We start from the raw sequence: 27,559 nt of genomic DNA on the forward strand, positions 1-27,559 counted from the left end.
GTATGTGGATTTCTGCCATCTTGCCTTCTGTGTAGTGCAGAATTTCTGTACCTGTGGCACAGATCTCGTTTCAGCTGATAGTGAGAAATTTGCCTGGGGTAAACAGAGTAACAAATAATATTAAAAGTGTATCTCTGGAAATATAATTCTACTCTTGTGAATTGTGTGTGCTGCAGTCTTCAGTGAACTTTAAAACTACATTTTATATGTTCTTCAGGGTACAGTATATAATATTCTATTAAGCTGTTTTGCATGTGTTAAGGTGTTAGTAGGACACATCCTTAGCGTGATTTTGAAAGGCTCAATAAATGTCATACCTCCTCCTAAGGGAATCTTGACTATTCAAAACATGGCAAAATGTGTATAGCTGCACAGAAAAACACAGACCCAAACCCTTAGTTGTTACCCACACCAGTATTGTGTCATGAATATTCTTTCTACCCAGAGTACTGGAGAGCAGAACGGCAAGGTCCAGGGACATGCCATAAAAGAAAGATTGTCATACATTGTCCCAGTAAGAGCTTGGTCTTTCAGCAACCAGTTAGAAATTAAAGACATTTCAGTGTGAGTGAGGCTTCTCTGATTGTGTTATCTGTGTGTGTACCTTTGCTTGTCAGTGCTACCTGGCAACCTGCATAAAGACAGAGATGTCAAGTGTATGAGGTTCCTACAAGTCAGAAGATAAGAGGCCACAGATGGAGTGCCTATAAGGAGAGAAGCTGTTTAAGCTCAGGTTTGAATGTATTAGTAGACACCAAAATATTCACATAGCAGAAAGCAGTTTTTAATGTCCTGGTGCAGGGGAAAAAACTCCTGCACCAGACACCTATCTTAGCATAAAACAACCACAAGTCACCAGGAGTTTGGTAAATTTAGGTGCCCCCACAACTAATTGAAAGCTGTGATTCTGCTGCTCTCCTCAGTGGCACAGCTATAGGCAGAAGTCACTCTTATTGAGGAGAGGGAGAAAGTACAAATTACATGAACGAGCCATAAATAGCAGCCAGTATATTTCTTTATTCTGGGGCCCATACTTCTCTTAGAAATTATGCCATCAGAACTCAACATCTGCATTTAACACACATAGTGCTCTGTGATATAGCATCTCAATGAATGCTTTAGATTTACAGAATTTACACAGGATCAGTGAAAACATTTGTTTTCCTGCCTGCTTTTTGTTGGTATGTTTTAATTAGTTTTGGTTTCTTTTTAATGTATGGAGAAAAAAATACTATGGTAAAAATGGTTAAAAATTTTAAAACCAAGGAAAATCTTAAATTATGTCTGCTGTTTCAGAAGATCATGTTGAAGATCATGTGGAAGAAAAAGTCATTGCATACACAACAATTCTTCCATTATGTGGAAGAAAAAGTCACTGCATACACAGCAGTTCTTAGTACACTGCCTGGACGAGGTTGAGAAATTTTGTTGAGTCTGCATTCTTTCATATATCAAAGTCAACACAATCCTTCGCAGTGTTTTTGGAAAAAGTTCAAGGCCATCAGGTGGAATACTTGGCATTGTTGTAGTTATTGGCAGAGTTCTCTTGGTTTCCTTGAGGCTTGAGTTTCATCTCTTGTGCTGGTTCTAGATCAGTCAGCTGTACGTGGCTTATGGATGAGTCATAGGGAAATGCCCCCAGTATTTTCAGAGCTGTCACATCTCACATGCCAGGTAGGAAACTTGGTCTTCTGACCTCTCCTTTGTTCTCCCCACCCCTGGCAGAGTGCCTGTTACTTGTCTTCTCTGTATCTGTCACATCTGACAAAAAAGATCCCTGGGAAAAGTCAGCTGGAAAAATTTATCTCTGGATAATTGGTTATTCAGGAGCAATGCTGCAACAGGTCCTCTTCTCTTACATGCCTGGAAGTGCAGTCAGTCCCATGCACTTGTCCTCCTATGCATGAATCTCCCGTGTGTGGTTCCTGCAGTGTGTTACACTTCCTCCCATCTCTGTGGGAATGGTCACTTTTATATATCCAAGACCTGACTCCTTTCCCATACATAATTTTTAAATTAGCTAACTTCTCTATAAGTGAGCTACACTTACAGCTTTTGATCACTGCAGGAGTTTTTGTTACAATATGTTGACAGATGTTTTTATTTCTCCCTGGGTTCAATGAATCTGCTCTAATTTTAGCATAGCCACATTTTGCATTTTTACTTTGTTCTCAATAGGTGAATATACCTGCTTTTCACACCCTGATGGAGATAAAAAAATATTTTATCATGTAACCCAGAAAAGCAGTAACTTAGCAGAGGAAATTTTGTGAGCCATCATTATAACACTCTTCACTGTGTAATGCACCTTCTTATGCTAAGCAAAAGGATTTTGGATAATTTTTTAAAAAAAGAACCCAACATTATCAAGCTTTTTTTTTTAGTTATGAACTTGTAACTTAACATCAGAGACAAAATATACTGAATGAGTTCATGGAAATAAAAATCGAATTTATAATTAAAAAATTGAAGCTGTCCAACTACAATGCTTTCCTTTTGGTAAGCACACTGTGCAGTGTAAGAGTTTGTCACAAACTATGACAGTCCTTAATAAGCTGGTATTTATTATTTCTCAGAAACTTTTTTTTTACATGGGGATTATATTGGATATTGTGCCAGAAGCATTCTAAGATTGTGTATCCATTGGTGTGAAGATGGATACTTGCATGACTGCCACCTTCTTCTTACTCTGTCACAGCTCTTGGGTTTCAGTGACTTCAGTACAGTGACTTTGTTTAGAAATATATTTTAAAGGCAGACAGAGGTTGGTGGAACAGGGGGACCAGAGGTAATTATAATATTTAACTTGGAGTATTAGGAAAATGGGGCCAGTATGTCCCTAGTAAGAATAAATCCAGCCTCTGACTGTGTAATGTGGTATTATGTTGTTTGTGGAAGTGTTGTGGATGTTTCAATACAGTCTGAAGGAGCAAGCCCTGATTTCTGTACTACTTTGTTTTTAATAGCTGCCACCATTGCTCCTACTTTAGTGTGAAAATATCTCCAGTTTTGTACAATGTCTGCCTTGTGTCACTGCATGTTGCCCTGTTTCATCCCCAGTGCCAGTCTCTGCTTGCCCTTTGTCCAAGCTATCACTGACCTTCAAGTTTCTAATACAAATCATACCAGACCAGAGTCAAGTGATACTTATTTAAGATATATCCAACCTTCTGTGTCTAATAAGAATGCTACTTTATTTCAGAAAAAAACCAAATTAATTAATAAGCATACTTTAAAGAATGTTGTCTGGTTTATTCTCCTCCTGAAGACAGCTTGCTAACAACAGTCACTCAGGAGATCTGTTTTTCTTCTTTACATGTAAATGTTTGCCTTTTGTAAGCCACAGATTTTCCTGAAGTGCTGTCCATAAATGTAGAAGGATACAGAAGAGTTGGCTGAAGACATGTGCAATGAGCATGCTAGAAATTTGCATTTTGTGGACTCCTCAGATCACAGGACTTCAGAGATCAGTTTAGTAGGCTCCTTGTAGCTTTCACTGCTTCTTAATGCACAGGTACTTCATGACAGTGTGATCAACACCAGGGTAGGTTCTGCCTGGAAAAAGCTCCTGGCATGTTAGCTCGAAAGGAACAAAATATCACCATGCTAGTGCTCAGCCACTGAGCTGTTCACTGGCCTCCAGAGCTGAAGGAGCTATTTTTCCATTAGATTTTTGCCTCTGACTGACTGACTTTTATGCTGGCTCACTGAATGACAGCTATAGTGCAGTGTTCATGCAGTACCTGTTACACATCAGAGAATTTACTGGAATTCTCTAGAATTTCAGATGGGCATAATGAATTTATAGTGCAGAAAGCAGAGTTTCAGGAGCAGAGAATTTATAGCATTTCTCCTGCGTGCATTCCATCATAGCTCTCTCAGGGCAAAGCTCACACTGTGTTCTTTACCTTGGGGAATGTACTGCTGGTATCTTTATCTTCTGTTATCTTGGTGGTTTAGATTACCAGAACATCTCTGAGATTTCTACTTCAGTGCCAAATTTAACTAAAATTGACCAATGGATTCAGAAATTACTAGAGAAGAACAGGCAGACAGATGATGGCCCCATAAATCTTGTTATCAGGCTGAAAATGGGATTTTTTTTTTTCCCTTGGCTGCCACAGAAGATAAAGCCAGCAGGTCAGGGAAGGACAGGCTTCCAGTGAGATAGAGTGTGACCAGGACATCAGTTCTTTCCAGCCTGAGACAGTCTGAGTCTGTGTGCATGGGTGACAGGTCACCAATTCCTACATGACCGAGGCATTATCCAGGAACTGTGACAAGGAGGAGGAGTTCTAATGAGGGATTTGTTGAAATCTAACAAACCAGTTTTATGGATGTGTAGAGGAAGGATACCTTCCAGGTATGAAGGGCAGCCTGGCTGCAGAAGGGAAACCCTATTAGTGTGACTGAGCCATGACAAGTGAACATCTCAGTTTGTTAGGTACCCTAGCACTGATTAGGTAGCTTTGGCTACTCAGTCTGTCGACTGCAGGGGAGCATCAACTCCTTTTTTCAAAGGCAATTTTGGCACCTACCAAATGTCTGAGTTACTTTCTTTTCCATATGGTCTCCCATAACACCAAGCACTGTCTTCCCTATTTTCCCACATTCCTGCCCATCTCAGCTAAAGACATGTATTTTCTTTTCCAAATGACATCCTTTTTCTCTTGGAAGACAACCTACAAATGACAAACAGCAGCAGCTTGCCTGTGTTTGCCCACAAATACTATCACTGCTTCTACTATCCAAACGGTGTCTTGCTCTAGATAATTCTCACCTCACCTTTGGATGCTTTCCCAACATTTAAAATTGAGATATTTAAATCAAGGCGAGACCCTTGCATAACCCAAAGCAATCCTCAAGGGACCATATCCTGGGAGTTGCTATATTAGATAAACCACCATCTTGCATTTTGTAGTTTCCAGTAATGATTTTTCAGGAGCTGAATGTGCCATTCCCCCACATGATTCAACTCAGCTGGAGGTCACTGGCCTCCATCAGTGTTCTTAAAATTGGGCTCGAACAGAGCAAATTATTAACAGAGCTGAGAAAGGAATGAATAACAACAAATTTATTTCCCAAAATTACTTCCTCCTTTGCCTTCAGAACAGTCATGAGCATATGTGCAGCTCTCTCAGATTTCTTTTTAGTAGAGTTCTTAAAATGAGCGTATTTTAGAATATTTTAGAATATTTTACTATGTGACTGTATTATGAGCCTTTAAAACTCAAAGCTCAGATTTTATCCCTCAGGTAAAAATTCTTTCTACCATACTAGCTGAGCATTGAGACACTTCCAGCCAAATGCTGGAGTTTAAAAATGGAGATAATTCTTTCGCAAGTTTCTCCACAAGCACAAAGTCATCTTGGAATCCTTACTAATGGCTTTAATTAGGAAAACCAAGCTTTAACTTTACTAATTCACACATACGACTGAAATATGCATGCTATGAATATTTATTATAGTAGAATTCAAGTTGTCATTGACTGTGAAACAAAACCAAGGACCTGATAAATTCAGTTAAAATGCAGACAAATACGTTCTACTTCGTTGCAAAGTACAGGATATTTTGTGCTGCTTCTAGCACTCTTCTGAAATGAGGGGAAAAAAAAAAGAAGCAACATATACATTTCCAGATGCTGTTTATATGATCAAATGCTTAAAATATTTGCAGAGGGTTCTCTTTTACTATACATAGATTTTTTTTTTTTTTTAACCATATGGCCTAACTTGCTGTATGGTCTAGTGTAAGATGTAGTTCACCTCTTTTCCGTGTTCTCAACCCTGTTACTTCACACTTTCTGAGTGGTTCCTGACTTCCCAGAGGTACCCAAAATACTCTACCTAAACCACTCATTCTGAAACAGAGAAAAGAAAGGAAAAATTGTAATGCAGTGTGTTTGTGCTGGATCCAGTGGTACCACTATCAACAGAAAATAAAGTAGCAATCCAGATGTTCAAAATCCCTTAGCTAACTTCAGGGTGAGAACAGGACAGTAAATAAATCTTCTGTTGAGGGTGAAAAACCTGGTGTTTGAGGTGAGAAAGTTGACTCAGTGGTTGCACATGCAAGATTGCTGACTCAGGTATATTTTCTTAGCCTGTCTGCCCGAGAAGACAGAAGTGGACGTGTGCAAGTGAATTCCTGACCCCATCAAGGAGAGCTGACAATGGCCACTGTCTGCTCAGTAAACAAGGCAGGGGGACAAAGTAAATGTTCCAGGAAAGACCATGTTGCATTTTTGTTCTGAAGTTTAAAGATCTGTGAATGCTTGGTGTTAGACACAGTATGGGTCTTCTAGAATACCTAAGTTCATGTTCTTCTTTTTCTCTTTGTCTTGGTACCTAAATCAGATGCAGACATGTTTTGGATCACATTCTTTTCACTCCCAATTCTTTTTATACTCCTCACTGTTTCTTTAACTCTGAACTATTTATCTTCATTTCTTTGCCTCCTCTCTCTGTCCCTTGGTGAAGAATGAGTTAAGGAGTGTGTGGGTGAGTGAATGGGGGGTGTATTTCTGTAATTTCTTCTCTTTTATGCCCCATTTCCTCAGCAACTTCAGAGTACAAATATGAGTCATCACCAATGGCATCTCCTTTTACCACAGGAGATAGAAATCCAGTCCTCCTTCCAGTTGCTCCTTTGGGAAAAGGATGAAGACCCTAGAACTTAACTTTTCCTTAGTCCAGCGAAAAGGTTGCCCCTGACACACAAAGTCCCCCCTCCAGAAACTGTCATTCCTCCAACCAAGGTGTCAGAGGATCTTTTCCATCTTCCAAGCATGGAGAAGGGAACTATGTCCCGTGCTCAGGCAGTGCAGGCAAGAGAAAAATACTCAGCTCACTAGAGCTTGGCTGCTCTATTCCAAATGGACAGAGGAGCACCTTGGCACCTGGTTAGAGGGAAATAAAACTATGAGGGCATCCTCCAAATGTCATTAATTTCCATGGGGTTTGAAAGTGGTTGTCAGAAGGCTTTCACTGGTTGTCAGGCTTTCACTGTGGCCCAAGCATTCTTTGCACAAAGCGTCTGCAGACTGTCATGAACTAGAAGAGCTGTTTCAAGAAAGATCTCTTTTTTCTGAGAGCAATTTTACCTTTGTTACCCATCACAGCATTACCTTCCCTAGGTTTATCTGCTGTATTAAAAAAAAAAAAAAAGAACAAGATAAACAATTTTTAAAAAAGCTGAGTGTAGAAAGGGATTTATGTACTATGGCTCCTTAGTCTGTCAAGTCTATTTTTTACCTACACTAAAATTCCTGTGGATTCTATAAAACTTTCTCTTTTACTTACATTTAAAAGGACCAGCAGCTCCCATGGAACTAACAGTCTCTAGCTACCTTTTACTTTACTGGAAAACTCACCATGTGGATGGTGCAAGAAATGCTGCCCCAGTGCTGCTGTTGAGTTGCTGCAGTTGTGTGGTCAGTGGAGGGTTAAATGCTTTTCCTTGCAGTACGTGCTTTCTTATGAGTTTTCTGAGGTTTTTTATAGAGCTATTTTCTTTTCACCCCTTTCATCTGTTTGTTGTGGACGCCCACATGACCTCCTGAAAATACAAACACACTCTTTTATTTGCAGAGCCTATTATCAGCCTTGTCTTTAGCCTCATGATAAAGGTCAAGTAGATTAGTTAGGGAGGCTCTTGCCTTTCTAAATCCACACTGGTTATCTCCTTTTAGATAATTACTATCCATGTATTTCTCTAATGTGCCCCAGGGTATAGTTTCCATTCCTTGAATACTGCAAGGTTAAATTCATCTACTTTTGACACATTTTGCTGGGTTTCAGCTCTGCTAACTGGTTTAATACCAGTGCTTTTGTGATTAGTTATCCTGGACAGTGGAAATAGAGCAAATGCTCTAGAAGAATATTATTTTCCAATGCAAATTCCCTAAGAAACACTCGTGTTCTGAGAAACACCAGCAAATTATTCTGACTTTTCATGTAACAGTTTTTCAGCTTTCTATGCTCTAGCCTCTTCCTTCAATGCTGTATTGCCTATGCAAATTCATGCTGTCCATGGAAAACCTGGGGGAATAAAGGAGCACAGCAGTAAGAAAGCAATGACTAAAATTAACCTCTGAAACTTCTAGTCAGATTTTAAGATGCCACTGAAACATCAAGGCTTTCCAGGTGCTTGTTTTAAAAAATACTATTCTGATAATAAAAAACTTACATTTCACAGTTGTCATAAAAAAAATCATAATAGATTTCCTTTATTTTGTACTCTTTCATCATGATAATAGTTGCAAGACAAACAAGAAGGCTTTGAACAAATATATATGCAAGACGTCACTCAGAATTGCTTATTTCCAGTGAATATTCCTTATCTATGCATTATCAACTTGGATAAACCTATTTTAAAAGGTGCTTTCTCCATAGTTAGCTTGTGCTATTTTCCTGGGTTTCCTACTGCTCTTCATCAAAACAGGATGTTTAGAGTGCTGCATAGTATAATATCAAATAAAGAATATGGAGAAAAAAATTTCAAGATGGTTTCCTCTGAAAGGATCCTTTCAAGGTCTTTAATCTGAAATGTGCTGCTCAAAATACCTGGTTCTGCCTCATTTAGACTTTCAGTATAATATTAATTCCTGATGTGACAGCCAAGTGAGAGCATTTTGATATTTCAGTTTGACAGTACTGTATCTTTAGAGGCCAAACCTTTTATTGTGAGATGTATCTTTCCAGCAAAGCAGCAGGAAGGATTTCTCATGTGAGAAGCATGGGTTCTTCTGATCATTTGTATCATTATTTAATTGTTTTTTTAAATGGAAATAATAGTAATAGTAATAGTAGTAGTAGTAATAATAATATCCACATTGCTATGCCTGATGCACGTTTACCAAAGATAAAATGTCCTTATTCCCAGAGGTATATTTACATTTGTAATGTTCATTTTTTAGCTAATCCATGTGTCCTGCCATCAAATGTGTTACCACGGTAAAGAGCACAGAGCTTTGCACACACATTTTTGTTCCATCCTCTTTCTAGGAGCATTGGTAGACAAAAAAAATTCTCCCTATCACACACTTCCTTTCTCGCTATTTTCTCAGTGCTAGGTACTAAATATAACAATATATTCAATTAAATAATTCAGCTACACTTTGATATTTAGGAAGCTCTCCTGTGCTGGAGGTCAGCATGAACAAAAGCCATTGAGACCCAAATGAAGACATTTGGTCTGGTTTGCCCATCACCCCATAACAATAAACAGAAATTCTTTTTGAATGTAAGTTGGTTTTCAGTTATGAGAAGATTTAAGAATTACAGAGACTTTGCCAATATAATGTAACATTTTCTACTGTTCAGAGGACACTGTATGTATGTGGGGCGTGGTATAAAACCCAGCCTAGACTGCACTGCAGGCAGCTTGATATTTTTATTAGCTCTATACCCATTTAATGAAATTCTTCAAAATGCTGAAATGTTTTTATTCATAAGGTTTTTCTTATGTATGCAATATGCTTTGCTATTCCTGAATGATTACAACATCTCTGGAGAAGGAAATGTGGTAAATATTGCAAAATACAAAATATTTTCCAAATGCTAGAGTGCTGACCTTATAAAACGAAGATGCAACCTTGAGTAAGACAGCCAAGAGCTTTTTAGCACTTTAATGTAGCAGAACTCTACCAAAGGGGCAAATTTTTGCATTACTTTGCTATTGATGTGAATGCTGCAGCTGCGTTTGTGTATCCATATTCATTATTGCTAGTGTTCCTCCTGGAGTATGACTGATCCAAAAGAATCTGAATCTTCATTTTGAGGGTTTTTCTACTTTTATTTTTTTTCTTTGGTGGAAATAGACAGGAAGAATACTCAAGGCATCCATTTTTTTTTCCACAATTTGCTGGAAATGGCAGAAGGTATTAAAAAATGAAGGCAAGCATATCTCATGGTATTCACTGATTGGTAATTAAAGTACCATTACATTTTTCATGGTAGATTGTGTTTGTTTTCTAAAGAAATTAGAAACTGTGTCCCTTGGAGAATTGTGCTTTTAGTCTCTAGACATTTATTGCTACAGCATGTAGTAAATGTGATCATTGATGAAGTTTGCACATCCAGCTTATTTATATGAGGATGTTTATAGTGTAAATAGCTTTTCTCTTTGCAAGTGTGTTGCTCCTGTAGAAATGCACCGTGCTGAAGCTTTCCATATTTATTAAAGATTAGTAAATGAAAAGCAAAATCAATCGTTCTGGATCCTCATTTCAATTTGAAGAATCAAAGTGTGACACAATTTATGCCACAGTTAGGAGTCTGAGGCAACATGACAGAAAACTGAGCTCATAAAGTGATCTTGAATTATTAATGCTGAGGAATATTCAGCAGGGGGAGTTGGATATTCTGAATTTCCTTCTCAAGGAGTCCTTGACTGTGCACTGCATACACTGGGAAACTGGGAAGACAAAGCTTCCTGTCCTGGCATCTGAAGTTAGATTTCTGTGAGCTGTCAGCATGAATACACTGTTGGGATAAATTCTACACTTGCTGTCATGTTAGAGTTTTCTCAAGCCATGTTCAACTGTAGTTATTGATCTGATGATTTGTTAACTCTTTAAAATCAACTGCAGGAAGCTCTGGAAAGAACGTGGACACATGATGAAAGGGTGGGAAGAGGTAAAAATTCTGCTTTCTTCAGGTAATGCAGAATATGTTCTTTCTCAAGAGAGTTTTAAACAAGGCAATATTTTGGCAATTTGACATGAAGGAAAAAATCAGGAGATCCAGAGATAAATGCCCAGAAATTAAGTTAGGGAAAAAAAAAAAAGTTCTCTCAATTCTGGTATTGTTGAGAGATCAGAGAGGATCTTCAAGGAAAAATTCCAACAGAATGCAAAGCCTGAATTCCATATGCTTTCAGAGCAAATTTCACACAGGAAGTATCTGACTTTTCTCCACGAATTATGAATTATTCCAGAAGTTTTTCCTCTATGTAATAATTTATCATGGATCTAAGTAGTTGAATACTTGTCAAAATGTTTCATGTCTCAAATAAAAATGCTAAAATTCTGGGGGTAAGTAGAGATTCCAGATTTCAGGATTTTGCCTTCCTTAGAAATGATCACTAATGCAGAAATGTGAAGGAATGGGGAAACATGTCATTACTAAGAATCCATGAATCTTAAATAATTGCTCATCAGGGATTAATACCAAGTCCACATATAATGAAATTTAATCATGCATCTTAGGTCTTATATTCATGTGAACACAACAAGTAATAGAAGGCTTGTGGGTCTTGTGAGCTTGGTGCAGTATTTGTTGTTCCCTGCATTTCCTGACATAGAAATTAATTTTATGGACTACAGCTAAAAGCTCTTCCTTTAGAAGATCAAGACAGAGAAAAAATCTTTTTCTTCAGAGAGTACCATCCATCTTCCTCTTAAGGGCAGCTTAAATGAGAGAATTTAGTACTGTGGCCACTGTTTCTTGCACTTGCTTTGTGCTTGTAACCACTTTGTTTTGCTGTGAGAAAGGAAAGAGACAAATACAATTGAGGTAACAATGTCTGCAAATTTAGATTTTGATTTGCTAACAACCTCCTTAATGTTCAGATTTCAGCTATCTTGACAGGTATATTCATAGGGGATGAAATTCACATGCAGACAGCCCCAGGCTTATGCACCATATAAATCCTCTCTAAGCCTTTAAAATGTGCTTTAAGTGGGCCTAATTGATGTACAGGACCTGAACTGGCCCTTATACACATGGGAGAATTGCTTCCAGTTTTTAAGCTTGAAATAATTAACTACTGTACTCTCCTTTTATTCTTTTTGGTCAGATTTCATTTTCCTAGTAAACTGCTTTCATGTTTCCCTTTGTTTAAAAACATGCATAGTGGGATATTTGAGATCAATTTTATATATATATATATATATATATATATATATAAGATGTAACCACAAATTGGATGTATATTGGAAAGGTCAGGAAAGCTCAATAAAAATTCAAATCAGTTATTTGAATCTGATAAGGCACTGTGTGATCTGTGCACTATGCACATGGGGGTTCTGCAGAAAATCCACTAAACACGATTATGGGAAAGTACACATTTTGCAAAGGACAGAATTCGTCACATCCCTTAACAGTTCTTGAGGCATAGGTGGAGATTAGAATTACTATAGCAACTGATTATGTGTTTGCTGCTGGGTTAGTAGTTGCTAGCACATTAAGCACAATATGCCACTTCTAACTAATACTTCATAATTTATAGTTATCGTACCATCAAATTTGGATCAAAATGGAGCACAACCAGTTTATTAACCTAATAATGCAAAATATAGTCTTGTGTCTAGTTTGACTCTTGCCCCATTTTGTCTAGCATTTTATAGAATTTTTTTTCCCTTCCAGATTAGCCAGTTTCCTAGCTATCTCCTCTTTGTTTGGAACAAGTCATATAAAAACCATCAAATTTTGTTCTAAAGAGAGGACAATCACATGATAATCATCATAGGATTTTATCTTTACATATGTTTTGAGCCAATGATCACAAGAGTGAAGGGCTTTTGGTTTTGAGGCATACCATTTTTGTTTGACCAAAGCTTGTGTTTCAAGGGTAAATAACCCAAATAGATTTTAGAGTGCTTTAATTAATCTTTTCAAATACATGTGTTTTTCTCAATTTACTGCAGTCTGGCCCAGTTTGCTTTGGAAATGAATCAACCTAAATATGAAATAACTCTGTGTTAGTTTTCAGTGACAGAATCTACAACATGGCTGAAGTGATTATTAAGTGATTAATTTTAAATTCACATTGTTAATGAATTCAAATTAACCTTGAAAGTCTGTAGGTAGACAAGCTGTCTCTGGTATTATGCAGAAGAATTATGTCTACCAAGAATTGCAGTTACTTCCAGACTCCTCCTGAAAATCACTCTGCTTGCCCACATATTGTAAGTGCTGAAAATTTTAAGTTGTCATTTGAGGACGGTTTCATACTGCAGTTACAATTTCTAATCAAGTGTGATAGTCTCATGTACACTGGCAAGTATGAACCTGAGCTTTGGCCAAGCACTCTTCCTCCAAAGTATGTATAAATTGTCTTTAACCTATTTAAGTTTTTGAATCTCTGTCTGTAAGGTAGAGAGGAATGGAAGAGGTGAGTGTATGTGCTCTGGCATGGAGACAAAACAAGGCATTCCTGTACTCTAACCTAGTAATCTCTCAATTTATGGCTTCTCTGTTGAGGGGAAGATAGCCTCGTTCAGTGATTGTTTTCTCAAGTATTTCTCCACATGAAATTGGCTTGAGCTATTATTTCTTGTGTGCTGCATAATATTGCATGATATATTGTATGAAATTACTTGATCCGCATTCTATCATGTAAGAATCAAAAAAAAATTGTGGCATGGGTATATTTAATCTGTCTGGGCTCATCTTTTAGGCAATCTGCATTCATTTTAAATCTCCTGATGTCATGATGGAAATACTTTTGCTACACAGTAGTATTCATGCTGTCAGTGTACATCTATGCACAGCAAAATTTCCCTCATGGCTCATCTCTATTCCTAAACAAATGTCACAAAGAAGTTAATACTCTTTTATACAGTTAATACAGTTAATGCAGTTTTATAGAAACTACTGTATCGTGCCTCCAACCAGCATTGGCAAAAGGTACATATTTTGTAAAACTCATTATTAATATTATTTGTACTTTATAGTAACTTATAAAAACTTGGAAGGACTTTTTATATGAAGGTACAACTCTCATCAGCTGTCCCTCTTAAGTGATAGTGTAAATAACTAAATATCAAGGACTCTGATAAGGTATGTAATTTTTTTTTCCCAAAAAGTCTGCTGAAAGCCAGTAAGAAATTAGTAGAGCCCTTTTAAAGATGTGTCTTTCATGAAAAGGGGGAGGAAGTGGACTGAGAACATTACTTGATGTACCAGCATGAGCAGAGAAAGAAAGAAAATACAGATCAGAGGGGCAGCATGAAATCCTTATTATTACAAAACTTGCAGTGACTTGATGTGCATTGCAAGGTAATTCCAGGAAAGATCCCCATTTTTCTGGAAGAGAAGCTGTCACCTAGCAGAGGCCTTTTCCTGCACTCTATTAAGATACATCCAGTCCAGCATGAAATACAAACTGGAAGGGATACAAAAATCCTCAGAAAGGATGCCATGAAAGCCAGGAGATATCTGAGCTGTATTTCAGACAAATCACAAATTGACAATCAAATTGTGGTACTTTGCAAAATTAGAAGGAGCCATGACATTTTATTTTTGCTTGAGGCAAGTAAATGCCATTTTAGAATTTGATGACTGCCTCATTCTATGGATTCGCATTTAATAGCAAAGACTCAGTATGTGGTTTTTCCTGTGCCTCACAAAAGGGTATTGACAGATTTCTTCTCATGCCTGGCTCCTGTACAAATTTAGAAAGATGCCCTTTAGGCTGTAGAGATTAATGGACATATCATAGATCAATGGGTGGTTTCCTGAGGCTTTATGCACAGTACACCATTGCGTGTCTTAACATGTAATTTGCAGTGCATAAAGGGAGTTTATTTTGAAACAGATGTTAGTGGTCTAGCAGCTCCTTCAAAGATGGATATTGTGCATCCAAACGAGCAGTCGGCCTACACAGGGCTTAGCACTTTGGTTGTAGGTAGGTAGAGAGGACCCTGGAGTGAAGGAATATTAAAATTGTGAATAAAAATATAATAAGAGTTGGTTAGAGGGGAAAAAAGGCAGCTTGTTAGGACAGAGAATACTGAAAGAAGAAAATATAAGGGTAAGGATAGAGAAACTATGAAAGAAAGATGCAAAAACTAGAAGAGGAAAACAGAGAAGAAAAATATCTGGGAAAGAGGAGAAAAGGGAATTTCTTCTTACTGTTTGAAATAATGAGTTGTGAGACAGACTGGAGTTCTGCCTCAAACACAGCTGGTATATGTAATGGGAAACCAAAAGTAAATATTATGCCAGAGAGCTTTAGCCAACAAAGGGGTATAACCTAGGACATGGGATGAAATAGTGGTCCAACACCCACAGATTGATTACCCTGACAGCTCTGCTGCACTTGCACAGCAGCTTGCTGGAGCTCTCCCCCATGTGCTGGCTAGGGTTTGAGCTAGAACTGTGAACCTGGTCTCATTGCACAGAGGTCCACTACTGGGAACCGTGAGCCAAGTGTTACAGAGTCTTTCTTTAGCTCAGCAGGAACCAACTGACATTTGATAGAAAAAAATAGTACTTGACAGAGTCCACATATGGGTTTTTTTGCTCATTTCCCCTCCTCCATCCCCACTCATCCATAAATCAATGTGGTAATTGCCTCCATACAGTCAGCTGAGAGAGAATGTGGTTGCTCACTGTTTCATAATTTTAGACTGTTACAAGCCATTTACTCATGTGCTTTAGGCATGATAGTGCAGTTGTAGCTCCTCTTTTGTGCCTGTATTGCCCTCACTGAGTGGGATGCAGGGTAAACATTTGCCAGATTGTTTCAGAGGATTCTTGCCCAAAGTGTGCTCCACCACAATCAAGTCTCTGTCAAGTAACTCCAAAGGATGTCCTCTGCAGCTTTCAGAGCGGGTTTTTTGGTTGGTTGGAGTTTTTAGTTTTGTTTGTTTGTTTGCTTGGGGTTTGGTTTGGTTTGGTTTGGTTTTGTCCTTGTGGTGGGCTCAAGGCCATAAGCTTCAGGGACATGTTCAGCCACTGCTCCTGTGGTCTGGCCCAGAGAAGTGGCCACCCTTCCACAGCTCTCCTTACAAAGAGCTGGAGTTCTCATGATTGGAGAAAACATCCTTGCAACAGATCCATTATGTATTTCATCTAGTTGGCACTAAGTAGAAGAAAAAAACAGCTAATTCTTTAGGAACAGGGTTCCTGTGTATTGCTCCCTTTATTTTCAGTCTGCAAAGACTTTGTTTCTGTTTTTATACAACAGGTGTATTCAGTAGGTCACTGAATGCATTGCACTTCAGCTTAAATGAATTGTTCATCCCTTATCCTGCCTATAGAAATATACCCTCATCATGTCAAAATATGGACCTCTAATGACTTAATCTAGAAATTCAATCCAAAACCTCATACTGAGGAAATTTGATGGAAAGTGTCTATTGGAGAGTATCTTTCATACTCTCATATTTGTCTAAATAAGCCTGAGTGGCTTGGCCACATAACTATAGCTAGGTACAATATGGAAAATCCTTACAATCTTTTGGAACAATAACATACAATTACAAAATGGTGGCTTGAGATCTTCCCTTTAAAAATTTTTACCTCGTGCCTGTACTGCCAAGGTACAAACATACCCATTAATCAAGGTGCACCACAACCCTGTCTTTCCCTGAAAAATGCTTGCTCAGTGAACATGCTACTTTCAATTACAAACAGAGTTCAAGCATGCCTTGGTCACTTGAAGTATTGCAGACTGTTTTCCATGCTGTGAAGAGACACTGTGGTGTGTTACCTGAAAAAAATCTCTCCTTTATATTCAGCTAGCATTTTAGGCAGCGCTTTGGAGCCTGGGACAGATTATTGCTCATGATTGCTATTCATAAAGTTCATAGCTGGTCTCCTTTTTTTTTCTGTAAAGAATGCTATTTTCCCCCTCCCATTTCTTCCAGATTGTTTTATTTCCTAGGAAGCTCTGGAGCAATTTACATGCCTTTTGGGTCATGCAAGAAATTTTGTAGCCAGCTGAGCAACTGGATAGAAGTTACGTGCTCTCCAGCTCGGACAGATGGTGTTGCTTGGCTGTCACATTTTAACTCTGCAGCCTACCAAGGATTTGCCATTCTTTTCAGAGCTATTGCTAATATTTTGAACTCCTACAGAATCTTCCTATAGAACTGTCAAAGCTCTTCACAAACATGATAGGATGTAGCCTTCATATTAGTCTACTGAATAAAGAGGTTTGTGTTGTCATTTTACAGATGGAAAAGCTGAGACATGAGGAGGAGTAGGGCTAGTTGTCTAAATGAGATATCTGACATCGGGTAATAGAGTTCTTGTTCAGACGTGCTGGTAACAAGTTATGCATGAGAATGTCACTAAGTTTTGCAAATGCTAATTCAGTTGCTGTTGTTGCTATTATTTTTTACAAGAGTGGTATCCAACACTACAGACAAACTGAAATGGCAGCTGGTAAAGCACGGGCCTGACAAATGTTGAAAGGTAACAACATTGTGGGAGAAAGGAAAAGAAAAAAGGAAAAGAGAGGTGAGGCTGTAAGGCAGGTGTGGTCATAAATGAACATGTTCTCACTTTTGTATTACAGCAGACTTCTGGGGTGATCTGGGATACTGGTGAGTACAGAGAAGGCATTTTGCACTGAAGATGTCAGTGCAGCCGGTTCCATCCTTCCTTCTGCAGCTTGTGAACACTCACACACACTCATCTGACTTCTCCAAGCTTTGCTGATACCAGTAGTATTTAGATGTGGGTGGCTCAGATACTGGGGGACTGGTGTCATAGCAGAGGGAATCAGTTAGAGGAAGGTAGTACGTGACTTGCATAGAGATCCATCAGTGCTTTACATTTTCCTGCCACTCTCTGTGGATGAAGAGAGACCATGTAAACCTGTAGGTCTCTGATCAAGACCAAAGTCTAAACTTGCATTTCTTGTACCTGCAATCTTGTATTCTCAGCTGCATGAGATAGGTAAAGTGAGCCATTTTTCATACCATCAACAGCTGGTCAGAGTTTCGTTGCTGGAGGAGAAGATGATGCCAAGATCTTTTTCACAAATTACAGTGTCTCTAGTGTACATTTCCCTTCAGTTTCTTGTTTCTCTTCCCATACATGTTCTCTTTAATTAGCTTTCCTTTTGTTCCTTTGCTGCATTTCTTACCCTTCTTGTGCTTTCTGGCATTCTCCCAATATAATCTGTATGGCTTTTAAAATCATTTTATAAATCCTTTGAACTAAAGGATCTGTTGATCTTAGTCTCTTACTCTCCTGGTTATGCAAGGGTGGAGACAGTGTGTTCCTATCTGCAGTGACAGTCCACACTGCCACCTTTATCTGCAGAGGTGAATTTAGGAAAAAAAAAAAAAAACCCTAACAGCTACAAGATGTTTTGAAGCTCAGCCAGGACAAAGAGACAATACATAAAAAATCTTTTCTTATTTCCATTCCAGATTGGGCACCCTTTCTTTCCTTAACATCTCAAATATCAGAGGAGGAAAGAACATTGAAGCAGACAGTTCAAACTGAGAGTTAGCTTTTTAAGTGGATGAGTTAGATCAAGAGCCAAGATTAAAATTGCAGTTTATCCCATTTTTTCATTTTATTGGAGTTATCATTCAAATCTTGGCAGAGACAACATCTGGAACAATATTCATTTTAATGTGACATAAAATTATCATCATAAGGAATATGGCAGAATGATCAGCAGCCAGAGAGAAATAATTTCTGAGATGGATAGCTAACATTTCTTGAGAATTCAGTCAATTAAGAAGTATGATTGCTTATTTGATCACATCAGTTAAATTACTGAAACAAATAGTAATGGAACAATATGAGATGCAGATGTGATGAAAAATATTTTGAAACTTTTTTTCACAGATCTAAATCCTGAATAGTTTCCAGAGGCAGTTGTTTCACAGAAATAACAGGACATTTCTTGAGTGACAACAGAATAGATAAAAGAAATAGAAAAATAGGTTGTCAGTCTGGCACAAAAGTTTCTTAACTATGGGTACTGTCTCTACATTTTGTTTACAAAATACAGCAAGCCTACAGTTAAGCCTCTAAAATGATGTTTACTCTCATTTGGATTGTTAGAGCCAGACAGGTAGGCAAGGCAGCACAAACACAAGACCCAGACTCTGCATGAACCAAAAGCCATCCTAGAGCTGCAATGAAATCAAGGTTTAACTTTCCCAGAGATTTTACCTTGTAACATTGCACAAACTATTTCATTTGCCTGGGCCTCCATACCCTATCTGTGCAGAACAAAGGCTGTCCTGCCATGCACTTTGCTGCTTAGTAGGATGAGGCTCATACATGAGTTGTGGGCATTGGCGAAGATCTCAATACTTGGGAAATAACCAAGAGTTTTGCCAATACAAAACAATCCAAAGAGAGAGAGACAGCACATTTAAATTCGGCTGCAAAAATATACAGCCAGGATATATTTATTAGGGTATGGAGTCTTCAAAATGAGTTCTGAACAGAGGTGTTAGGTGTGCACATCTGTACTGGTATCACCCCAGCTGGCTCAGAAAATTATGACCATTTTCTGGTGTTATTTGGTTAGACCAGAAGAAGTCTCTTAGGGACAATTAGTAGTTTTGCATAGTAATCACAGAAAGCAATTTCTCCTGCTTTAGTTTGTAAGAGACCTCCCAGCATAAAATTTCTTCTCATAGTGTTTTCCCGTTGCTGGCAAAGCATTTTTATAATGCTTTAAAGAAGGGTCTGCACTCGTGGTTTCCTCCAGGAAAACCTCCCTGCTAGTGCTGGGGAGCTGATCCTAAAATCCAAGTGAGAGAGGTCAAATCCAGGAAAAAATAGTAAAGTCTGATGCCAGAATTAAACTGTGCACTGATGCTTTGATCGTCTCCATGAGACACTGTGATGGGGAGATAAAATGGACAATAAACATTCCAGGGCAGCTGGAGTATATCAGGTCTGCCACAGGTAAGGGATTTAGTATTCTACTCAGAAAACAGCATGGCTGCAGAGGTATAATGGGAATTGTGAAGAACTGAACTGATTTAAACTTACCTGCTCATCCATGATAGATAGACAGGAAGTTGTTAAGAAGAAAAAGAGAATGGGAAAGAGAAAGAAAAAACAGAAAGAATAACAGGTTAACATTATTATTATTCTAATTTAAAAATTTAATATTAACATGAAAGCCAAGCCAATATTTTTTGAAGGCTTTCACAGGGACCCCTAAATATTTTACAACAGTTAATACAGATATATTGGTCTTAAAAATTTCAAAGTTCCAACCAGACTGTTTTCAATACTCAGCATTCAAAACAGTCACCTAGTCCAGTGTCAATGACACATTCCCACTTTCTCCAAAAATAACCCCACAGCCTACTTTGTTCCAGGCAAAACTCTTGCACAGGGCTTGTGCTCATTCAAAAATAAAAAATTGACCAAATTATGTATAAAGCTGCTAAAGATTAATTTCTATAAATAGAACATTTCTTCTTAAGCACTACTTTAGCCTCAAATTGCTGGGTCTGGAGCAGGAGTTGCTAAGTGAAATTCTGTGCAGATCAGACTGAGCAGCACCTTTGACTTGAAGATATGTAAACTCCTAAATGAGTATAGTTAGTTTACCTGTCTTGTGTTCCTGATGCATGTGATTTCTTTGATTATGTCATACTTTTTAGTAGAAATAAGCATTTGTCCCTACATTTTTCCTGAAAATATTTATTATAGTTCTAGTGTGTAGAACCCAATCAGCATCCCAGCCAAAGAATAGAAATAATATGTGAATTAGTTGACTTGTTTCACATCACTGACTAAGGAAAAAAACAAGTAACTGGACAACATAAAACCAATTCCTAGGCTTCAGTTCAGTGAACAGCTTTAATGAATGTACTCAGATAATGAAGAGTTCAGAAATCAAGAACAAGCCAGAGAAAGAAGAGAAGGTTGAACTTACTGGGTGCTGTATTTGTGGTGTACATTTCTGTTGTGAGGCTGATACTCTCCTCTTTATATTTTTCTTACCACCATTGCTGAAGCCCTGGAGCCTCTTTTTCCCTTCTGTGTTGCTGGGGCTCCTGACGCTGCTTTATGTCTTCTATGCTGTCATATTTGCTTGCACTGAAAGGTACTGAAAACCAGTTTACAGTTATATGTATAGCCTCACCTTTTACATGTCATCTCAGTAAAAAGACTTGTAACATTTCCATTTCAAACCTTTATTTCAGGTTTTATAAATCCTCCTGCTTCTAATTACACTAGGCTGAAGACAGCAGTATAAATGTTAGCCCCACAGACTGATCTGCAAGGAATGGTAGACATCTCTTTTAGAATATGAGTCATCAGAAAAGGCAGTGATTTTGCATAGTCTCTTTTTTTTTAATACTAGGCTTTAATTCACAAGGGAGCACAAAAGCTCTGACTGCTTACCTTGTAATTGGAGATCAGTTGAGTGGAATTAATGGAACTACATTATTAAGAAATAGAAGGAATTGGCTAAATTTTGTCAAGGGTTGTGGTTTTTACACTGTTCCTTACATGAAACACAAGCGATTCAGAGCTAATACATAGAATGAAGAAAAAAAAAATACTTTTCTTTATAAAGTATATGAATAGTGACTTCTCTGGAGATTAATCAAGGCAAACCTTGAGGCTGAATTACCAAGAGGAGCAGTGGATTTCCTTAGAAACAGCTACTCTTTTGCATCATATAGGCCACTGCTTTACTGAGTGAAAATTGGTATCCTTGTATTTTGGGAATGAAATGCAGGAACTGCTGCTGCTTGGAACAGTGAAGCACTGGTGCAAGCTACCTGAATACTGGAAAATAGCTTTCATTTGTGCTTCTGAATAGTTAGCTAGGTGGTGCCTTCTTTATGAAGCCTCCCAGGCACACCCCAGGATAAGAGCTGAGCCAGGGATTATCTGAGAGCGTGTGAGCCCTGTAATTCCATCAGAAGGATGGCTACCTGCAGAACAGGCACTGAGAGCTCACAGCATGCTCACCTTTGCTAGGCTGAGACGGTCAGGGAGCCAGCACGCAGGTCAGGGTGTTGTAGCCCAGGTGAGCAGAGAGCTACAGGTACAACCCCACCTGGGGGTGTGCTGGGTGCCAGGGTTGTTGGGCTGTCTGTCCAGGGTTGTTGGGCTGTCTGTCCTGTTGGATGCCAGTAACAGCGGGGGTACCATGGGGTCTGTCCTGGGACTTGTCCTGTCTCACACCATTTTCAGTGACCTGGAGGAGGCAACAGAAGGCACTTCTGTGGGCTTTGCAGATGACACCATACTGGGGGGACCAGCTGACAGGCAGGAGGGCAGGCAGGAGGAACAGGCCAGCATGGATGCTGCTGGGCATAGATGGGAACAAAGCTGTGCTGCCTCATAAGAGCAGAGGATGTGATACAAAACGTACAGCTCTTCCTCAGCCTCCTCCAGCTGTCTTGTTTACAGTGCAGCTTTACTTGTTGGTTGTATTTTGTTTAATCTCTCTTTGCAAGTGATCTACTGGGCATTGACCAGTGCCAAGGGCAAGAAAGCATCACTCCACAGAACTATGCTCACTTCAGCTTTCAGGATGTTACTGTTTCCCTTCTTGTCCCTCAGGCCCTCATAAATCTCATAAAATCCTTTTCAGATTGAAATCCTACTCTTCCCAAGCTGTAACATGTTTTACAGCATGTATTTCTCTACAGTTATCTTGGTCTCTTGTTGACAGTCTTTAGGTGTCAGTTCCTTGGCTGGTAAATATCTTCCTTATTGTTAAATGTATCCACTTGCTTTTGTTCAGAGCAATGCATGGGGATAATAAATTGGCCCACAAGTGCCTGACACTGCTTAGTTCTTTCTATCACGCCAGTGTTTCATAATACTGAGTCTTGGGAATGTCTTGAAGAAGCCAACAGCATCTTCCCCACTTGCACATCTCCCAGAAGAGCTGCAAGCTGCCCGGATTTCTCTGGTAAACTCACTCATTGGATGTCCTTCCATAAACAGTGTTCCAGTAGTTCAATAGATTTATTCCAGAATATGAAAATAAACAGTTGTTTCAAATGCCAGTTTTAAGACTTGCAAAATGGAACTATATGCATGCATAAGATGAGAGCATAAATCAGCTCAGTAAAACAGCTTTATAAATATTTATGAGCATAGGGCTCCTCATTTCACACATTTTACTCCTCCTCTGTCCTCATCCTAAGTTTTCCCTTGCTTTAGTTTATGGCTGGTAGTTTGGGCTGAGTACCTGCCATTGCTAAATTGCTGCCTGTTTTCCCTGGCATTGCACCTCCCACAGTCCCAGACCTGCAGGTGACTGCAGGTGAATGCATGATCTGCAGACAGAAGCACGTCTGCATGGAGGGGCGTACTCTGGATTCTGATGGGCCCACGCTGTGTCGTGTGAAGTTTAGCAGGCACCACACTGATGAACTAAAGCACAGCCTGGAGTTTCCTGCCTGAGCTGCCAGCCCTCATTTGGCTGCAGGTGAGGCAGGACCCACGTTTCCTCTTTGTGGTGGTATCAGGATGGGGCTGGTTATTCAGAAGGGTGAGGAAAGGAAGATTAAAAAGATGGTTGATAGGATGAAAGATGAAGGTGAGGAGCGACAGAGATGTGAAGCAGCTGTGAAAGAGCAGTGGCAAAAGAATCAGAGCTGTCAGGACACGGCAGAAACAGTCTAATGGGGCCTACAGAGATGGGTTATCATCCCATGCAAAAACCTTTGTCTCCCTGGCACCTTCTCCTGTGGCTATGATCCTTCCCCAGACATCCTGGCCTTCTGGTGGCAAAGAGGAGTAGAAATGACATTTTCACTCCTTCCTTTGCAGCAATCACAGAGAAGAGCAGAAGGATACACTCATACAAACATATTCTTTTCAATTTTTATGAAGGTGTGCATGTGCTCATTATTTCCATTTGTGTCCATGTTAGTGCTGGAATTTCTATTACTCTTCATTAATTCACACTAAAATCTCTGCATTTTCTCCCTACTTCACTAGTATCGGATAGCACCATGTTGATATAATAACCAGAAACTAAATCTAAAAATAAACCTAGTGATAATTTCCTAGTGTTTGTTTAACCAGACCCTCGAAGTTCCTGAGTGGTCAGTGGACTGAGATAAGTGCTATCATTTTTCTTCTCTCTTGCCTGCTGGCTTTTCAGCCTTTCTGAACTGCAACCCACAAGGGGGCTGAGCAGGAGGTGCTTGTGGCAATTCAGGATGGATTATTCTCATTGAGGAATTGGCTTCTGCTGTTTCATGAGAGGCTTTGGCAGATCAAAAGCTGTTGCTGCTGAGATCCTGCCAGGCATGCTTTCCATGTATTTCTGTATGTCTTCACTGAAACTGCGTGGGATCAGTGGAATAGGGGAATTTGGGTATGAAAACACTTTTCATTATGTTTACACATCCTAATTAGAGATTTATAAGGACAGCAAGATATGCTGCCATTTAAACAATTACTTGTATTTAATTGTGTTTGCATCTTTATTAGGAAAATCTAACAGAGAAAGATAACTTATTCATTTACATGCAGACTTATCAGAACATTTCTCTACATTGTACAAATTTACATCATTTAATGTCTTAGCATGCATTTAATCATATTCATGCAAATTTAAGTGTCTTCCTGACTGCAGTGGTATCATTCATTAATAGTCACCCTGAACTCTGATGATCACAGTTTTGGCATAAACCCAAAATAATATTTCCTTCAAAAAGTAGATTTTGGAGAGCTTATTGGCAATTCTTCCTGAAGTTGTGACTCATTTTGTATTTTTAGACACTGCTCAAGCACAACTGCTGGTGTACTTGAGTAAAATAAATGCTCTTTGATCAAGTAGGATGTTTGTCTCTGGTGAGCTGTGCTTAAGGCTTTTATTCTTTCATTTGCATAGTCTGTAGTCACTGGCATTCCCCAGGGATCAATACTGGGCCCATTCTTATCCAACTTGTTTATCAGTGGCATAGGAGGCCCCCCCAGCCAGTTGGCTGATGACACTGAACTGGGGGAGTGTCATGGATCACCTGAAGGCTCTGCTGCCATTCAGTGGGACCTTGATGGGCTGGAGAATTGGGCAGAAAATTGGGAGGAAAACCCCAAGTGCCAGCACAGACTGGGGACTGACCTACTGGAGAGAGCTCTGTGGAGAAGGACCTGGGGTTCCTGGTGGATGACAAGTTGTCCATGAGCCAGCAGTGCCCTTATGGCCAGGAGGGACAATGGTGTCCTGGGGAGCATAGGGAAGTGTGGCCAGCAGGCTGAGAGATGATTCAGCCCTGGTGAGGCCACCTCTGGAATACTGTGTCCAGATCTGGGCTCCTCAGCACAAGAAAGAGAAGGAGATATTGGAGAGGGTCCAACAGAGGCCACAAAGACAATGTGGAGTCTGGAGCATCTTCCATGAGGAGACACTGCAGGAGCTGGGCCTGTTCAGTCTGGAGAAGATTCAGAGGGGATCTCATTAATGCATTTAAGCCTCTCAAAGGAGGGTGCCAAGGGGATGGTGCCAGACTCATTTCAGTGGTGCCCAGTGACAGGATGAGGAGCAGTGGCCATAACCTAAAACACGAGGAAGAACTTCCTTCCATTGAAGCTGGCAGAGCACTGGAACAGGCCACCCAGGGAAGTCATGGATTCTCCATCTGGAGTAATTCAAAACCTACCTGGATGAGTTGCTTTGTTACCTGCTCTAGGTGACCCTGCCCTGATGGGTGGGTTGGACTGGATGATCTCCAGAGGTCTCTTCCAACCCTAACTATTCTATGATTCTGGTATAGTTAGTCAAAAAATATGTAAGGTCTTTTGTAACTAACTTAACTTCCAAGTGTGTCCCTTCACCTCATGTTTTCTGGAGGCCAGTTCCAGGCAAGTTGTATCCATGGCTTTCTGCAGCCCCCAAGTTGCTTTTTCAAAATAGAATGATCTGCACATCCAGAACATGGGGCTGGGGTACAATCCACAAATGATGAGCTGAGGGTCAGTGGAATTTAAAAATGTGGAGCAGCCACCATGAACATTTCAAGAGCACCTTGAGAGCAATTATTGATGATGCCACTCTCCCTTGACTTCCTAGAAAAAAGAGAGCATAATTATGTTTTTTTTTTTTTTTAACAGAATCTCTGTTTCTTTGAATTTAATTAAGAACAGGAATGTATCCTCATACCAGCAGATAGTTTGTGAAGATGAACAAGCCAAGTCTGAGATGTTTCCTTGAATGTACACAACCAATTCTTTTTATGCAACAGGGAGCAGCATACAAATCCTCAGAAGCAGTGCTCATGATGTTACATACCTGCTTTCACTCCAGTCAAACTCCTTCATCTTGGACAATCTAGGACTGGGTTCCCTGAAGAAGCTTCCTCTTAAAATTATGCCTCTCCAGAGACCTGAGATTGTCAAGGACCTCTGTTTGCAACACTAACTACAGTAAATGCTATTGTATTATCCAACAGTAGCAAATTAAATAATCCCACTCCCGTCACTTTCTAACAGGATAATGTTAAAGGCATTCCTCTGGGATGGAGAGTAATAATTTGCTAATTCCCCTCAGTATTTCATGCTTCTCAGCATTGCAGCTAATTTTCTCTGAGTACCTTATTAACATTCACAATGACTTTGCAGTCCCACCCTAATAGCTCTCGGCAGAGGCAGTGACTGTGAAGGTGAGAGCTGACAGTGACACATTTTCCTCCCTTTTCCTCTACAGACTGTATTATCCTGGTTTCCATCCACTGAGGGCTGTCCAGCTGATGCGAGTGGGCAAACTGCAGTACAGTCAAGGCATGGTTCCTCAGGCACTGGAAACCTTGAAGCAGGTCAGTATGGTGAAATATTTTTCCTCTATCCCCCTCCCTTGCTTCCCCCAAAACTGCTGTGTGATTCCCCCCTCATGTCTCTGGATGCTCCTCACAACTTCTTCCACCGTGGTGTTTCCCCAGACTGCAGCTGGGTGTGGTGATGGGTCACTGTGGCTCAGCACAGCATTTCAGGCACTGACATTCTCCAGCAACAGTCACAGCTAATTACAGTTTGATAGCTCAGAGGTGTCTGGATGAAAAATTACTACTAGTTCTGAAGAGATAAATTATCTCAGTGCTTCATATGTTCCTTATTCCCATAGCAAAGTGATTCTGAGAGCACTGAAAGTACAGGAACAGGAGCAGAGCTGCAGTGCCTACCCTCCTTATTCCCTATCAGGTTCTGTGATTTCTGGCTGGAAAACGTTGTCTTTAACATGTGTATTTTCTTGTGAGCCACACTGAAATCAACAGGCATGTCCCTTGATCCTCCTATTTCTTATCATTCATCATCTTTGATCTGGTTTTGCAGCTGTGCTTCGTTAGTTACATTTCAGCTTTAAGCCATCCCTCTTGTACCTGAGCTGACTTTTATATTCATTTCCTGGTACCTCAGGCTCTGATTTGTCCTGCTGTTATATTGCTGTTAGTGTCATCTAAAGTATATTAAATAATCCCTTTCCATGTGCAACATGTCCTCAGGATGTAGAATCTTGCCTCCCATCTCAAGCCCTCAATCACTGCTGGGGTGCTTTGCTCCCCCTGGAAGGTGTGCTGCCTCTAGTTTCCTTCAAAAAGGTCTTATTCTCTTATGTTATTGATTGTCCTGTGATCAGCTTGCCCTGAAGACACTTACATGCTCCATGTGGCTCCCCATCCTGGCTCTTGGCTCCCCTCCAGTTCCTGACACAGCTCCTCATTGCCTTTGCTGGGTGCTGCCAAAAGCCACCTGGCCCCAGGGCTTGCCTGTGTCTGCTGGGCAGGAGCAGGCCCAGTTCTGGCACCAGTGCTGGAAAGAAGTGAAGAATTTGGCTCTACATTCCCCACAATTCATGTCCATGCTATACAAAGTGCTTTGTGGCAACTGCTTGGGAGAGAAGGGGATGGCTGTCTCC

General features: G+C 39.7%; 1 protein-coding gene across 1 annotated transcript in view; it reads left to right on the forward strand.

Moving 5' to 3' along the window:
• Positions 1 to 27,559, forward strand: part of SMYD3 (SET and MYND domain containing 3) — a 380,180-nt gene that overhangs the window by 347,566 nt on the left and 5,055 nt on the right. Inside the window, exon 11 of the mRNA XM_050973100.1 lies at positions 26,354 to 26,462. Coding sequence (XP_050829057.1) covers positions 26,354 to 26,462 — 109 coding nt within the window. The remainder of the gene's footprint in view (positions 1 to 26,353; positions 26,463 to 27,559) is intronic.

The sequence above is a fragment of the Serinus canaria genome, chromosome 3 (genome assembly GCF_022539315.1).
Source record: "Serinus canaria isolate serCan28SL12 chromosome 3, serCan2020, whole genome shotgun sequence".
NCBI classification, from domain to species: domain Eukaryota; kingdom Metazoa; phylum Chordata; class Aves; order Passeriformes; family Fringillidae; genus Serinus; species Serinus canaria.